Source organism: Tauraco erythrolophus, chromosome 9 (assembly GCF_009769465.1).
Source record: "Tauraco erythrolophus isolate bTauEry1 chromosome 9, bTauEry1.pri, whole genome shotgun sequence".
Taxonomy (NCBI): domain Eukaryota; kingdom Metazoa; phylum Chordata; class Aves; order Musophagiformes; family Musophagidae; genus Tauraco; species Tauraco erythrolophus.
Genome location: NC_141473.1, coordinates 9787636 through 9800438, shown reverse-complemented (window position 1 = coordinate 9800438; position 12803 = coordinate 9787636). Strand labels below are relative to the sequence as shown.

Here is a 12803-nt window from a genome sequence, read left to right as displayed (position 1 = left end):
TTCCCCCTTGCCCCAGCATTAAAGAATTCTGTTTCAAATAAAAAAAGAATCAGACACTAAGCTTTAGAATTCACATTTGGTATAGTATATTAGGAAGGAAAAAAGAAATAACCTCAGCTCTCAGTAATACATGGGACAAAATAAGAGCTTTGTGATGGAGTTGAGACAAATACTAATTTTGCAATAGCCTGTGTGAGAAAAGCCACTGCCAGCTTTTACCTCTTTTGGAACCAAGACCAGCTTATAGGTAAGGAAAACTAGACTTTCTTAGGGGCTGAATTCCATATATATAAACATAACTCTCTTTAGTATGTATCAGGCACTCTAGAACATTAACAGCTATTTAGAAATTCACTGATGCCAGTTATCAAAAATGCATATCTAGCTACATGCCAATAGTTCCAATTCTGGAAAATTTGCCTAGTGATCTAACAACCTAGACTGCATATTTTCTACAAGAACCAAGTTTGTTCATAAGATGTTCAAAAATTAAAAGATTTCCATATTACCTGTTCCATTCGAAAGGCCATTTCTTTATGCAACTGCTGAATAGCATTTTTGGCTGCTGCATCTTGAGTTAAAAGTTTGTCTTTACTAGCTTTCACTTCTTTATTAAGCTCTTCCGTTCTTGCTTCCAGCTAAAAGCCAACATTATGATATAATTATAGAGAAGAAAAGACTTTGATCATGTTTCGTACAGGCAGGAACATTTCACAGAAAACGAGATACTTCAGATATTTACCTGTATTTTATACTTGTAAAGCTGCAACTATCCATGTCAACGTTTTGCTTTGTATTACAGCACAAGCATGCAAGATGTCAGTTCTCAAATCTCAGTGAGATTTAAGATGCATCAAATCAAGTAAAATGTGAGGCACAGCAATTTACTACACAAAAAAAATCAGAGGGACAGCAAATGCTGAGAGGCCAGAGCAGAGCTGGCCGCTCTCTGGAGTTGCTTCACCTTCCACCCTTTTGTTGCTATCCCTGCACCGTATCCTCCCTCCACTGTGTCATGCATCCATACTGAACTGGACTTGGAATTAATTCATTGGAAAATAACTCAGCAAATAAAGAGGCACTTAGCCATTGCGCTGGCACTTTTTTTAGCCGCCTAGTGAATCAAATCAGAGACCTGATCCAGCTGAGGAATAATTACCAACATTCAGCTGGAACACTTCCCAGAGCGTGTTCACTGCACAGCCGTGCAAGTCCCGTACAAGAAGCAGCAGCGCAAGAACAAGCGGTGGCTACGCAAGCCGTAATGCTGCCCCAAGGTTGTTCAAACTGTGCCTCAGTGACTAGCCTCCGGTTCCAGGGGAAAGCCAATTCACCAACGTTAGGTTTTTTTGGTTCGGTTTGGTTTTTGGGTGGCGGGTGAGGTGAGGTGGGCTGTAAAAATGCACAAGATCTCAGGGTCAGTATCATATATTTCTGTGCAATTCCAAACCGCTATGTAAAAGGCAACAACCCGAAATACTTCTGTTACCACACAATTAATTGACCACATCCTGTTCAGCTTTCCAAATGAATCATTGCCCATATGAAAAAAAAGTTTTACACATGCAAGCATGTGTGTACAGTTTGCTTAGAGCTGTGAGTGCTGCCAAGCTTTCATTTACTTGAAAGCTACCAGAAAACACAAACTCAGAAATTGAAACATTAAAACGCTCACATCACAAACAAAAAAACCTCAGTTTTGCACTGCAATGCATCTTACAACTCCAGGTACTATCCAGCTACAATATAAAAGTATCACACTCCAAACCAGTATCATCTGAAATCACCTGCAGGCATGTATTATCACAGATCCTACTTATCTGACAAGAGAGCAAAAGAAATTCCCTCAATTATTTTTTTCAGAATGGGATAAGGCAACTGCTGTATGATATAGCTTCATGAAATTATACAGTGCTACCACAGACATACAGACCAGAGAACGAGTAAGCTGCTCATGCAGAACTATTCAGGCATAGGCAATTCCAATTTGTAGCTTAAAAATAAGATATTTTTTATAATCCATTTTCAATCACATCATGGATTTCTGAAGATTCTTTGAAATTAACCAAAGACAGACTAGATTTCTAACTAAGTGAACAAATCCCTCATAGGATACATTCCTCTGGAACACCGCAAGCCTGATACACTGCTTTGAGAAGAGATTTCTGTGTGGTGCAAGCATTGAGAGAGACACCTGACAACTAGGGTAGTATCACCAGTGCTCTGACAAACAGAACATAGTATTTTAAATGCTCTCTTGCCATGTATCTAAGCTGTAATCAGTTTCTAAAGCTAGGCCAACCAACTGTAGGAACATTAGCAGTCAACTTTTTAACAGACAAGCAGTGACACCTGATGTGATAACTTTTCTTCCCACACTAAGACCAGCCTACGCCAACACACACTCAATGTTCTTCCTTGGCCTGTCATGGTTCTAACAATTCACTGAGGAAATATCTGTATATAGTAACCGGTAATACCAAACTAGTGTGCAAGACACAGTTGATAACGCTCTACTCTTTATCCACATTCCACGTGTCATTAATGTTTGAAAACTGTAACTACACCCCCATCCACTTCCATTAGCAGATGCAGCAGTTAATTTGTCATCTTCATCGTCTATTAAGAAGATCTCCTTTATGTCTATGTACAGAAATAAATCATCTTATCAAGATAAGACTGAACTTGTCATTTTTTTGTAAAAAGGCCTAACGGGTCTTCAACAGACACTGTCTCCATCAGGAAGCCAAGGTACACAAAATCCACCTACCAGGGTAACCCAGAAAATGCGAACTCTCTTGACTCGAAGAGTCACTTCCGGATATAGAACACTTAAAGTGATGCGAATCCAGAAAGTCAGAAAGATACTAAATACTTTTAGTCAGTGAATAATATTTCTTGGAAAGGAAGAGCAGATTTATCCTCTTAAAACACTTAGGAGGATAAGCACAGGCTTTCCTTCCTTCTCTATGCTACCAAGGATGTCTTGTTAAACAGTGGCAATAGTATATAGGTGAGATACTAACCAGCACTTCTGTTTTGTTATCTGTACCTGTTTAATAATGTTGAGGTGCTGCTTTTCTGTTTCAGTTCGTTTTTTCAATTCATCTTTCAAGTTATCCTTCTCTGAGCAAATGTCCAAAATCAGTTCCTGATGTTTTTTATTTTCTTTAATCAATCTGTAAAGAAAAAAAAGAAAAAGAAATTAAATGCAAGGTACATCAGTACTGTGAGATTTTTTGTTTGTTTTTTATTGAGATACATGTTTTTTCCTCTTTGATCTGCAATTTCATTGGGAGTTACAGCCAGAAACACTAACGAAATCCACAAAAGCCTTACAAAAACAAAATGGAAGTATGCTGTGCATCTGAAACTTAAGTCAAAACCAGCAAGCAGCATCTTCCTTGTAAGCAAATTGCTTGTTCCCAGCACTTTGAGGTTGTTAATTATCCATGATGATGTGAGGCATTTGGTACATCTATACAACTACAGAACTGTAAACGTTAACAATTTTAAGGCACTTATAAGACAGTAACTTCCAGTCAGATAGCTCTGCCAGTCAAACATCAGAAAACATGGGTATTGTAGTCATGTCATGGATTGCTCAAAGTTGCCCTTGAAGTTCACAACCTGGTCAGAAACAGGACCCTGGTTTTCAAACTCCTAAGCAGGTATGTAACTACCTATGGTAACTACCATGGCACCCACGCTCACACTCCTTAGAAAGTTCAAATTTTTAGCAATAGTTGTTGCTTTGCAGCTCAGCTGTTTGAAGCCTGAGTTGAAGCTAACACCTAAACAGTAACGTATTTAGTTTGACCTTCAAGCATGGCAATAGAAGATAGTTATACATAAACCTCAGAAGCTACACTGTCAGAATTACTGAATAAACAGAGTCCGAAATATATTTAAATGTTTGAAGATACAGTTAGATGCTGGATATTTTAGGCCACTAATTGCATGAATTTGTGGGAGGCATGCATTTATCTGAACAAGATATTTAAATACCTCTTTACATATATACAGTCATCTTTAGCTCCCCTTCTTCAGAAAAAAAAAAAAATCTCTAAACAAACTAGTCTCCAAAATTACAAGGAATTCAAAACCATCCGTGAAAGACTTGCTTAGCACTTCTGATCTGTTTTTTACTGTCTTAATGAACATTCCAGGATTACAAATTCTTAATTCACACAATTGCTGCTCACCTATATATCCTAGATCCGATCACAGAAGATAACTGGGCTATTTCTAGAGCCATGTGTTACAAGAAATTCTGCTGATCATAAACTAAGGTACAAAATCAACCCAACCCAGAACGCCCTTTGGACCAAACATAAAACGTTCCACAGCAGTTTTATACTCTGGAGGTGAGTCCCCAAGAGTCAAATGGGTGCAGCTGGAATAGCAGCTAGCAAAAAAAGACCAAAGACATGTTTATATAAAAAAAACTTTGTAAACATACTATATCCATCTATCTATACGAACATTTGCCTAAAAGTATTTGGTCCATGGCCAAAAACACCGACCTGTCTTTGAGTTTACTGTAAACAATTAAAACCCAATTAACTTGTTAACTTACCATCTCCTGGAATTACAACCATCTACACACCCACCACATCAGATTCTCACTCCTCCTCTTACATAACTACTGAATGTCTAACCATGCATTCCCAAGCATTCCTGTCATCAACTGACTTTCCTCACATTTATGATTTCTGACACAGGTTAACTGGTGAGGTGCAAGAGAATACTCTCTCTACTCTGCTTTTTTTGTGCATCTCTTCTCCCTCCGCCTGGTTTCCCTCCCTTTGATGTCCTCCCACACCATGGTATGGACTGTGTAGAGAATAGGACACTTTTCCAGCTCTGCAAGCAGAAATAAATTTGAAGTTAGAGGGTATAGTTAGCAAAAAACATTTCTAAAGTGGTAATAGAATATGAAACACCAAGTGAGGAATCAAGAAATGATGCAATGAACTAGCTTTTGACGAATATAATATTCCTCATGTAGTGTACTGCCTGATAGAACTATCAAGCCCAGTGTATTACAGCAAAGTCTGTAAGCCACGCATTTCAAAAGCCCTCCTATAAAGTGTGGTAAGACAGTAGCTTATCTATATATGACATTTCCAGCTCAAAGAACAGCTCTCAACCGATTAGAAACTCTTCTGGATTTTGACAGGAGACTGCTTATTTCTTTTTCAAGTAGTATTCAATTTCAGACTCAAACGAAACACACGTAGAGGGAGTTAGGAATTAAAAAGGTTCATTTCTCCAAAGACATATACGAACTGAATGAATCCTGGACTATTTTTATATCTCTGTTACTTTTACAGTATTTCAGTAATTCTCGACATTGGCAGGCTATTCAACCAAACAGTTGGCTAACCAGTTCCTGCCAAATTCCACAAGAATTCAGATATCTAAGCCACGTTTTTATTTATAAGTACATACCACAAGTAAAAATAATTCCTCACTTAAAGAACATAGTTTAAAAAGCTCATTAATTGTCCTTACAACTCACAAGAGACTTTTTTCATATCAAAATGTTGTATGAAGTTGTGTACAACATGCAAGCAAAATTGTTCAGTACACACCTCCATTTGTGATGAGCACACTCAAATACTCACTTTTTTATAGTTTGTTCTTGCTCCAAGTATTTATTTTGCACACATTTTTCAAACGTGGCCAAGGCATGTTCACCCTTCCGCACACCATTTGGGAATTTTTGTTCCTCTGAAAAATCGGTAGATAAGAGTACAGACTCTATTTCCTTCAGCAAATCCTCCTGTGAGGAAGTCTGATGTATTGTGGAAATAAGCTTCTTTGTGCAGTCTGTGTCGTAGGGACTTTCTGAATAGATTTTATTGCTAGATTTTTTCACGAAGTCAGACTCCTCCCTTAGGTCCTGTAGTATTTCCATTAATGACTGTTCTCTCTGATTAGTTTTTGGATCTTGTTGTTCAAATTCCTCACTACATAAATGTTCTGGTTTTGTGGAGTCTTCTATGTTTCTTTCAGACCTGGTATCAGCACAGGAGTCTGCTCTTCCACACTGCTGCTCCTGACTTTCTGCCAGGGCACCATTGCTGCTTATGCCAATAGCTGTTGAATCCTGGTCTGAGGGCAACAACCTCGATTCCCTTCCCAAGATACCAGCATCATCTCCAGTATAACTGATGTTTGAGCGGTCCTTCGTTCCAGATGTTTTATCAGACTTCTCGTTATCTGGGGATCTGGAAGAGGCATCGTCCAACAGATTGACTGGCTCCAGTGTGCTTTGCATTTCTGGTAAATATCCCTCCATCATTTTCCTTTGGAAATCTGGAAGCAGAATTCACATTACAGAACATATTATATTCAAAATCAAAATTAAGAGATTGAGAAAGAGGAAAGAAAGGCTACTGGAAAGTAAAATTCAAAGGGCAAAAATATTTGGAGACATAAGTGTTAGTAGAGTTTGTTGATTTTTTCCAGTCTAACTTTTAAATAAATACTCCAGTACAAGTTTTTCTAAAAGAAGGTGAGAAACCAAGGACAGCAAGCAGGAAGTAGTAGGACATAAATGCCAAGGCAATTTAAAAGAGCAGAATTTTTTAGAATTAATAATTCTATTATTTAAATCCACAAAAAGTCCAAGTCATCACCTCTGAAAAACACTCAGACATAACGAACAATAACAAAACCCCTAAAGTCTTACACTTTTCATTTTCCTATACATGATTTGAAAGCAGTAATATGCCTTGATCTACTAATTTTTACAACATAGGGTGACTCGTCATCCAGCCAGAACATTCAACTTCCTTACTATCACGTCCTGGCTCACCACCCATACAGCAGAATGCATCTGTACCCAGCAAGCTAAAGGAAGGAAGGGGCTGGGGGAGGATGGGGGTGAAATTCTCTTTTCCCATCTGCTTTCGAGCAGCCAAAATCCCTTGCTGGAAGAGCACAGATGACCTGTGGCAGATCTGCTCTCTCAAATAGTAGCTTGCAGAGCAAACATTTCAGAAGTTAAAGAGCTACATGGAAAGTGTTCTAGAAGGACATCACATTGAGATCCAAATAGCCAGAACACTTATGGAAGAAGCTGGCTATAATGTTGTACCTTCTTTTTCAGGAAAACCCAGACAGTTGGGTGTCTGGAAAGACTGCTGGCATTTTTAGCAAGCACAAGAAGCCCTTATCATATCATTTCCATTAGGAGAAATTCATCACAGCAGTCTAACTTTTAGATGCAACCCTACGCCCTGACACTGGATAAATTAGACTATTTAATAAAAAGGCAATCTTTTCTTCCAGAAATTCAACTCTGCTATTTCAACAATTATCTCAACGGAAGCAGTAACCTTGCCATCTTGCAACACCAAGCTTGTTTTCATACTTGCTTTCTCATTTGTTTAGCTTTCTCTTACACAGTCACATGGTCCGAGTCATTCAGCTACATACTCCAGGGCCTGCACTTTGACTCGGTCCAAAAGGAAACCCTTCGTGCTGCTGGGCTCCACTCCTCCTGAATCCTGCCTTGTTAACCAACACTCAGTACTGAGGCTCACGTTGTTAGAACAGAGGGATACATGAATCCCATTAGGTCTGTGATTAACTGCTACCACTATCAGGTACAAAAATCAGATAAGGAAAAAAAGCAGCAGCCTCAGCCCTGCTGTTTCTACCAGCAAATACCATCAAACGAACACCTACCACTGGTACCTGAAAACAACAGCTGAGATACAACTGCCAGTTAATCAACAAGATGAAAGCATACGGGAAACGGAGCATGTACGAAAGGGAACATGTCACAACTGGACAACAGTCACAAATCATCAAGTGACAATTACACATTTTTAAGTAACAAGCAAATCATTTACCTTTTTGGTTTCAAAGCAAAAAACCTCAATGCTACAGCCCCTAAACTAGTACAAATCAATAGCAACCAGAAAGCAAATGGTAAGGAAAGCTACAAATGAGGACAGAGATGGTGAATGTGAGAGTTTATATACAGCACGAACCTTTCACAAGGACTCCCCCTTTTACAAACAGACCTCCTCCGATATTAATAAAATCTTTGATTCCCCTTCGCATCAAAGGATTTACGCTTAGGTCAACACTGGAGCCAACAAATCCATCCACTTCATTTGTGCAGCCAAAACAACTGCTCTTTTGGTACCTATCTACTTTTTGATAACTTCTGCTAGCAATGGAAGTTCACTATGTACTGCTGTTATTCTAAAATAAAACAAACAAAATAAACAACCTCTACTGATGATCTCAATCTGCAAGCAAAAAGAATGACGTAATTGCAAGAAAAAGCATTCAGTTTGATAGTAGCAGAACACACTAGTTGCCACTTAATTAAAAAGCTGTTAAAAAAAACAATGTTTTGAGACTGGTGCATTTAACACAGTCCATAAGATAATTTGCAAACAATACAGTTAAGAGAGAAGAGAAATTCACCTTCTAGTATCTGTTCACTCCTGTCACAAGTAGTTTATAATCCACACACTCAGCTGCAGAAAGAGACTGTATTAGTGTAAAGCTGAGGCACAATTTTTTTTCTATAGTGGTTACTCTAGTCTTAAGTTCTTGCTGACACTTTCCCTGCAATGATCAGAGGGGTTTTTTTGGCTCATTTTAAGTCTTTCTAAAGTCTTATAAAACCCCAAAACCGTGCAGTTGTTTGATGTATTACTGCCTCAAAGCTGCTCACCACTGCCCAGCTGCCGCCGTTCACTCCCACAAGAAAAGAAGTGGTAAAACCAGATATGAGAACTTTCATTTTGATTACTATACCTAAAATCTCCAGTCCAGTCAGTAAACTGGATGGTACTTCTCTTCACATGAAAGCAACAGGTGAAAAAACAGCCCTGCTAAGATAGTACACTGGGAAGGATACTAAGTTTTCATCTTGTTGTGTTACTTCCTTCTGTAAATAATATTGTGAATTAGTATTAGAGAGAAAGATTAATCTATGTGGAAGCAGAAATACAATTACCAGGATAACTCAATTAGCTGCAGAGCAATAAAATGCCACCAACTCCATATCCATAATATCTCACACTTAATACCAATCATAAATAAAGTGTAGGTTTTGTATCAAATGCACAGGGAATTTGAATCGTGACTATATAAATTGGTTAAAGCATGAAAAGTGAATTATGATGATCCAGTGTTCCCTGCAGACCTACTCGAATTTTCAGTGGTACCCAGAATATAATTTACCACATAAAGAATGTTCACAGCCTTTCTGATTCTAATACATCGGATTTTAGCTCTATCTGCCCAAATCTATCTGAATCTGTACATGACCTGAGCAGATTTTTTTCCCCTACTGTCGCTGGATAGTACTAGTTTTCATGTTTGAAGTACTAACTTTTAAACAGAAATAAGACTTAACAATTTATCATAGAATCACAATTTGTCTTCACATCAGAAATATCCACGCAAAGAAATCAGGTGGAGCAACTGTCAATGCAAGTTCATCTTGATACTCAAATGTCTCTTGAATATCCAAAGTTTGTTGTGCTTACCCCCCAGGTTTTATCATAGAATGGTGTGGGCTGGACAGGACCTTAAAAATCATCTCATTGCAAACCCCCTGCCAAGGGCAGGGACACCTTCCATCTTCTATTATCCTACCCATTTGTATAAGCGACTCTCTCAAAATCAGGTAAGTAATAAGGTTATGGTATCTCTCTTATAAAATACCGCACTAAGAAAACGAAATGGCACAGTGTCTTTTCTGATGTCTTCAGAAAGTGTCAAAGGCAATCACAAAATGCAAATCCTGACTCAAGCAGATCAACTGTTTTATGTAATGATATCTTGTTAACGCATCAGATAAGCAAATCATGATAGGTCAGCAGACAGTATCTTGAGCAATAACAAAGCGTCACGTGAGCACCAGCCGACCTTCTTGCACTGTTTCGTTAAGCTTCTACCTCCAAACATTTGCTCTGCTCCTTCCTCAGGGTTCAAAATCATCTGAACAGTATGGCAGAAGTGTCTTGCTCCTCAGTCCCCTTCATCTCATGTTCGTCTCGCCCTCACAATGTATGTCCCTTCTGTTGCCTATGCCACAGGAGAATGTAATCACTACCAGGTCAACTTAAAGTGTCCAGGGTAGGAACTTCTCAAAGTACAATTTTGAGACTGGCCCAGCCCAAGCTTGCCTGCCTGCATACCTTGAATAACAAGCCATCTTGTGAAACTGTCTGTCCTGGTTTCGGCTGGGATAGAGCTAATTTTCTACTCCGTAGCTGGTATAGTGCCATGTTTTTGGATTTAGTATGAGAACAATACTGACACAACACTGATGTTTTCAGTTGTTGCTAAGCAGTCGAGGACTTTCAGCTTCCCTGCTCCACCAGGTGCACAAGACGATGGGAGGAAGCATAGCCAGGACAGCCGGCCCAAACTGGCCAAAGAGATATTCCATACCACGCAATGTCATGCTCAGTATATAAACTGGGGGAGTTGGCCGGGGACAGGCGATCGCTGCTTGGGAACAGCATCATATATACACATATACACACATATATAGCGCATCACTTGTTTTGTATATTCTTTTATTATCATTGTTGTTGTTATTATTCTCTTTTTTTTCCTGTCCTATTAAGCCATCTGTATTTCAGCCGAGTTTTTTTTTTTTTTTTTTCCAATTCTCCCGCCCACCTGTTGCAGGGGGAGACAGCGAGCAAGCAGCTGCATGGTGCTTAGTTTCGGCTGGGGTTAAACCACGACACTGCCACACAACCAGAGTGGCACGTAGAAAGCTGTCACGGGCTTCTAACGCTTCCTGCTGCTGTGACAGGACTCTCAGCACTCACACAACTGGTCTGACCAGTTCTCCTCCTGCTCTGTTTTACAGCTCACAATTACTTTGACACTCTAATACACCTTCCCCTCGGCCCTGCCTCTATTCTAAAGCTAAGGAGACAGCTGCCTGCTTCCCCACAAGGCAGTAATACAAAGCAAAGCAAGTGGAAACGCATCAATTCAAAGCCTGGTGATGTGAGCAGCGGAGAATGAGGAACACCAACACAACTCAGCCAAGCTTCCTTCACTGCACTACTGGGCCCACAGGCCCAGTTTGCACAAGCAGGCAAAACACCTCTTTGCATATATACATCACAATATAGACAAGCTGTACCCTTCAAAAACAAAACTTTGCCTTTTTTTTAGAAAAAATAAAGACATTGTTCAGCTCATCGTAGATATATTCTTCAAAGAAGGAACGAACACGCATGCTTTTCCTCATTATCTTGTGGTACTCACAAAAATTAAGTTGAAATGTGCATCAGCACATTTTATGTCCATTTTAAACACTTTATTAGTACTTAAACTGCAACCACAGGACACATAACAGTAAAGACTAGTACTGGCAAGGGTTGCAACCATTTCCCATACCAGTGTAAACTGAGATGTGCTTATCTACTAAATTGCTGATAGCACAACTGACCAGAATCAAAAGCAGGGAGTGGAGAGCCTGCCAATACAATCAGTGGACAGCACACCAACTTCTTAAAGCAGAAGCATCTCACAGATATGTCAGGGAAAGCAAAAACTCAGGAAATAGTACCTTTTTTATTCACTTTCTTTGTTACACAATGGAAACATACTCTATTAACTACTAATCAAATGACAAAAATAAAAGCAAAAGTGACAATCATTCATTTAAGCTCTTCAGTGAAGTACATGATACAACATAAGTATTGATTATCTAGGGAGAACATCAAACACCTTGATACACGGTCATGTAACATGCCAAAAACGGAAAAAGGAAAAATATTTCTTCTAGCTACTTTCAGTAGCAGTCATCCTAAGTGTTTGTTCAGCCCTGGCCTCAGGGGTTATTCATAGATACGAAGTTACAAACATAAAAAAATATTGCAGAATCATTGCATATAAAAAGATAAAACTTGCAGATGAATAAAATGTACAAGCTACTGGAATTTATCTGGGTATTCCCATTTACATTCTACTGTCCACAAGTAATCTATCTCAAGGTTTAAAATTACTTAACAATTAAGTCAAATAATGTTTAATACTTAGCCTATTTTAACAGTATAGACCTGCTCTGCAAACTACCGGTACCTAGGACAAAAGTCAACTTGTTCCACCAAATCGATCTGCTAAGTGGGTAAGTCAAGTAACTTTTTCTTATGTAAGATTTGGTCTCACTCTTGCAAGCTGAGTATGTACTATGTTACGTCATGTTAGTTGGATTTCTGGAATAAAACACTAATAATGGTATTACATCATTGATATGCTAATTATGGTAATTAGGAACTTGTTTATAATTTAATTTTTACAGTGAAATGAAAACAGAACTTCCAAATGAGCCATTGATATCATGTTTGAATATTAATTTGACAGTTTATTAATCCAATATTTATTAAAATACATAAAATAACTGTGTAAAAAAGTATGTGACCAGACATTAATGTTTAGTTCCTGGACTAAAACCATAGCAATTACTTGCAGAAATAAAAAAGCCAATTAACAGCTAGAAGATACATTGCACTAATTTTCAAAGTTCCTCCAATTCAAATTCTAATACAACTATACACTCTGATAAATTAGGTTATGAGAACTAATTTTCACATGCAATAACTAAGTTTAATTATTCTTGGTTTAGCATCACTCTTTCAAGTATACTGTTAGACATGACATCACACACATACATGTCAGAACACAAGCCAGCACTGGACAGCTTCTACAGGTGCAACTCTAGAAACAAGATTACAAATAAAAAAATAAAATCTTTCAAGCAATACCTACACCGAACCACCACACTAACTGCT

General features: G+C 38.5%; 1 protein-coding gene across 5 annotated transcripts in view; it reads right to left on the bottom strand.

Moving 5' to 3' along the window:
• CCDC186 (coiled-coil domain containing 186) overlaps positions 1-12803 on the bottom strand; it is a 38353-nt gene that overhangs the window by 16024 nt on the left and 9526 nt on the right. For 3 of the 5 annotated variants that reach the window (XM_086616236.1, XM_086616238.1, XM_086616239.1), the window contains 3 exons: positions 5631-6324; positions 3053-3179; positions 510-638 (listed from right to left, as the gene is read on the bottom strand). In XM_086616236.1, the coding sequence (XP_086472362.1) occupies positions 510-638; positions 3053-3179; positions 5631-6310 (936 nt within the window). In that variant the 5' untranslated portion in view covers positions 6311-6324. Of the gene's footprint in view, positions 1-509; positions 639-3052; positions 3180-5630; positions 6325-8454; positions 8479-9938; positions 9986-12803 lie in introns of those variants that run through there. The other 2 variants (XM_086616235.1, XM_086616240.1) reach the window with 2 other exon arrangements.